General features: G+C 44.7%; 1 protein-coding gene across 1 annotated transcript; it reads left to right on the top strand.

The window, feature by feature from the left end:
- Window positions 1–75: 75 nt before the first annotated feature.
- On the top strand, window positions 76–2,125 carry CSUI_005184 (cral trio domain protein). The gene has a single exon (XM_068065363.1). It carries the CDS (start codon window positions 279–281, stop codon window positions 732–734), a length of 456 nt encoding a protein of 151 aa, XP_067922661.1. The 5' UTR covers window positions 76–278; the 3' UTR covers window positions 735–2,125.
- The last annotated feature ends 2,037 nt before the right edge of the window (window positions 2,126–4,162 follow it).

Genomic DNA, 4,162 nt, shown 5'->3' with positions numbered 1-4,162 from the left:
TCTTCTCTCTCCTCTTCCTCTCTACTTACTTCTCTCTCTTCTTTCTCTTCTCTATCTCTCTCTCTTGTTGGCCATACGCATCCCGCTCTCTCTCTCTCTATCTATCTATCTGTCTCTCTCTATCTGTCTTCTCCAGCATCTCCCTCCTTTCTTTCTTCTTTTCTCCTTATTCTTCTTTCTCATTGCGCTTCATGTGGTTCGTTTCACTGTGATGATCCTTCTTGCAGGGAGGGAAGTTCGATTTGAATGGCCTGCAAGCCTATTCAACTGAAGAGATCATGGAGTTCATACGATTTCTCGGCAGTTTATACTTTGCGAAAATGGACGGCCGACGAGATGCGAAGATGAAAGTCATTCTAGATTTAGGAGGTCTAAATGTAACCAGTTTTCTATGGAACGGGGGCCTATCTACTCTTAAAGCGATTCTAGCGGGTCTGAAAGATCTCGAGCCTCTCTTAGGGGAAACGACGTCGGACTTCGTAATAGTCAATTCTTCGTCCGTGATGAAAGTCATCATTCAGCCCACACAGTTACTCCTACCTAGCTTTGTAAAGCTCCATGTGAAACAAGGGCCTAGCGACTATCAGCCTTATCTTCGGAGATTAATAGGAAGAGCTCATCTACCCGTTCAATATGGAGGGTCTTCCCCGTATCCTTTAGATGAAACTCCCATGGCCCAGGCGATCAACACTGAAGTCAGAGAGCTCCTGCGCGCGAGAGGAAGAAAGATGTAAAAGATAGACTGAGAGAGAGAGAGAAAGGGAGAGAGGGAGGGAGGGAGGTAAGAGAGGAAGAGGGGAAAAGAAGGAGGGACAGACGATTGGAGAGGAGAGAAGAGAAGGAAAGAAGAAAAGGTGACTTGAGAGAAAAGGAGGGAAGAGAAAGCAAGAAAGAAGGGAAGATGATGCTAGAGAAGAGAAGGGGAGAAAGATCCTTCGGATGATCTGAGAGAAGAAGAGAAGGTGCTACTTCTAGAGAAAAAGAAGCAGGAGTCATGGACGGAGAGATACGACAGGGGAGGTTGAGGAGCAAGAAAGAGAAGTTCAGAGAGAAAGAGAGAGAGAAAGATTGATAGAGAAGATGATGGGGCGGATGTCTTGATTTGAAAGAGGAATGTACGATGTAAGAGGTTCCGCACAGAGGAAAGAAAACAGGTGAGTTCAAGGTAGACCAACAAGTGTGGGGTGACGAGAGAAGAAGAAGAAGGAAAGAAGAGGCGAAGTATGTGTATGATGGCGATACGAATGCGAGCTAGGGTGAGTGCTGCAATTCTTTATCATTATAAGAAGAAGGTGTAGAATATATTTGAAAGAGAGAGAAAAGGAATGCTTCTTTTTGCCGCGATGAGTTTTCCCTCTCTGCCTGCTGCTTTTTAGATCTCTTTCATGACGTAAAAGAGGAGATCATATACTCTTTTCTCCTCTTGGCTGGCTGCTCTTGTCACGAGAAGAGAAAGAGAAGGAAGAAGAAGACAGAGAGAGAAGAAAAGAGATCGCGAGAAGTATGAGAGAAGCGCTAGTAGTGGTAGTCCATTAGCAAATCACAGGTGAATCTATTGAGAGGTCGTTTGTCAGTGAACTCGTCTGGTCATACACACTGACTAAGAAGAAAAAGAAGAAAAGGAGGAGAAGCTCTTGTGACTGCTGGCCTTCCTTGGCTAAAGAGACGGTCTGTAGGCAGACACCTGAAGAGAGGTCCCCAGGCACTTTGTCAGGCTATCTGCAGAACGGCGGTGTACATACACCTGAGAGGAGACCCGTTCTGGTGGAGATACAGCAGCCGAGGTGCCGTGTACAGTCAGTGGCGTGCGGTGTATGGCCACCTGTACGATGTGGGTGTACATACACTTGGGAGGCACGCAGTGTACATACACCTAGCTGTACACCGGGTTAAACGTACACCTCGTTGGAGGAGGAGCAGAGCAGTCCGAGTGTCTGTCTACTCATTTGAAGCAGTCTTTCCGCTGCTGCTGTTGGGGTTTTTTCTTTCTGACGGAAGCTCCAGTAACGAGAATAGTTCTCATGGTGGACGTGTATTACGTACACGACGTTTGTTTAGGGTCTTGGTGACCTTCATAGGAAGCCGAGGGAAAACCTTTGAACTCGATGTTGTGGCCTTCGATGACTTCCTTCTTCCGTCTGAAATTTTTCCATCCCGAATTGCTTGTCTATTCAATAGTGTAGGTACACAACAGAGAAGCTCTGCATTCGTCGCCACGCAGCTATCTATCTACATCTCTATCTATCGATCTCTCTCTGTCTATCTTTTCATCTGTCTCCATCTATCTGTCTGGCCGGGGGAGGCGGCCAAGCCGGTGCGAACGTTATCAAGGCCGTCCGTCGCGTTTTCTCTAGGAAGTTGTCTCTGCGCGGCGAGCGCTCTCCCTCTTATTTATGCCGGATAAAAGTAAGAGAAAGGAAGAAAGACTTTCACACCACTTCGCTCGTTGGGCAGTGTACATACAGTTCAAATACGGCATCGGCTCCCCCAAGGCAGCTACCTGCGTCTCAGGAGAGAATACCAAGGGACCTCTGTCCTTTACTACTTGCATAAGGCGTATGTCTCTTTGGAGAAGAAGAGTGGAGTAAGAAAGAACCCTCTCTCTATCTCAAATACTAAAAGAAATGCTCCTTCCTTTCTACGAGCATCAAGAAGGCTACTATCCGAATTCTCGAATGGTAGGTGCTTTCTTCTATATACATCTATCTTTAAAAGCTTGTCTTTTCTTCGATGGTCACTCTGAAGCCTATGATAGACTCGAAAAGAAAAAGAGAGAAGAGGAGAAAAAGACACGTACAGAGACTGGTGTGGAAAAAGTGAATGAGGGGAAGGGGGAGAGGGGGCCATGCAATGTAAATCCCTTTCTCTCTCATTCGTCGTCCATTGCATTTCTCTCTACGCAGTCAGCAAGAAAGAAAGAAGAGAGAGAAACGGATGACAACTCTCTCTTTTTCCGTATTATGACTCCCTCGTGGGTCAGTTCGTAGATAGATTCCAGAGAGATAGATACCTGATAGCTATATCACTAAGCATAGTAGACAGGTACATTAATGATCGATCGACTGCTTGAATCCAGATAGGCAGTGGATAGACATGTTTTCTCAAGTGCTGTTGCCCGAGGATTCTCAATGAGTGGCAAGTACAGTTAGAATACCTCTATATACAGTATACATACATCCATATCTATATATACATGTATACATATATTGAGAGCGATCCATTGTAGGGTGTAATCCACATGTTGGAGGTGCCTGCCCTTGTTTCTCTACAGTCTCACGAGCCTTGAGAGAAAGACTTCATAAGGTTTCTCGATGCCCTAGGGTAAGGAGGACAACCCTGCTGCGTTACGTGTCAAGACTTCTTTCTTTCTTGTTGAGAGGGAAGAAACGAAAGAAGTAGTAAAGACAAGAGGAGAAATAGTAGCGAAAAGGACTAGAAGAACGGGAAGAGAAAAGGACGAGCGATGGAGAAGAAAAGAAGAGAAAAAGGGATCATATCAACGAAGAGAGAATGATACAATTCGCGTTTCAAGTCTTTCCTTCGTGTTTTCTTCCTTTCTCTTTCTCCTACTATAAATAGCTCCAAGTCAGGTGCTTCTTCTTGTCGTTGTTGCCGGACCTCCTCTCATTCCTTTTTTCGCATTCTCACGAATGTACACAGGATCCCACAGTCTATACAGACGCACAGAGAGAAAGCGAGAGACAAGGATGTAGCTATATCATGCTCCGTGGCCAGAATATACATATATATATATATATACATGGAGATATATGGCATATGCATATATATACAGTGATGTATCTCTACTAGTACATATATATATATATATATGAATAAATGGATCTAAACTATACATAGACAACGAATTCTTATGTGTATGCGTTTCTCTTAGAAGATACGAGACTGTTGTTGTTATATCATGCCTCTCTCACGAGCCATACGCCTTGCGCACTCTGAAGTGTCTATACTATCTAGCAGAGAAAGAAAGAAAGAAAGAGAGAAAGAAAGAAGAAACTCTCGAGGAGGTACACAGACAGAAAGACAGGGAAGCGCCAAGCTCCCTCCGAGGAAAAGCGAAGAAGGGAAGAAACTTTTTGGACTTTCTTTCTCTCTTTCTGTCTCTCTGACATGAAGAGAGAAGAAAAGCACGGAAATAAAGAGA

The sequence above is a fragment of the Cystoisospora suis genome (genome assembly GCF_002600585.1).
Source record: "Cystoisospora suis strain Wien I chromosome Unknown contig_2492, whole genome shotgun sequence".
NCBI classification, from domain to species: Eukaryota; Apicomplexa; class Conoidasida; order Eucoccidiorida; family Sarcocystidae; genus Cystoisospora; species Cystoisospora suis.
This window is presented reverse-complemented; position numbering and strand designations above follow the sequence as displayed.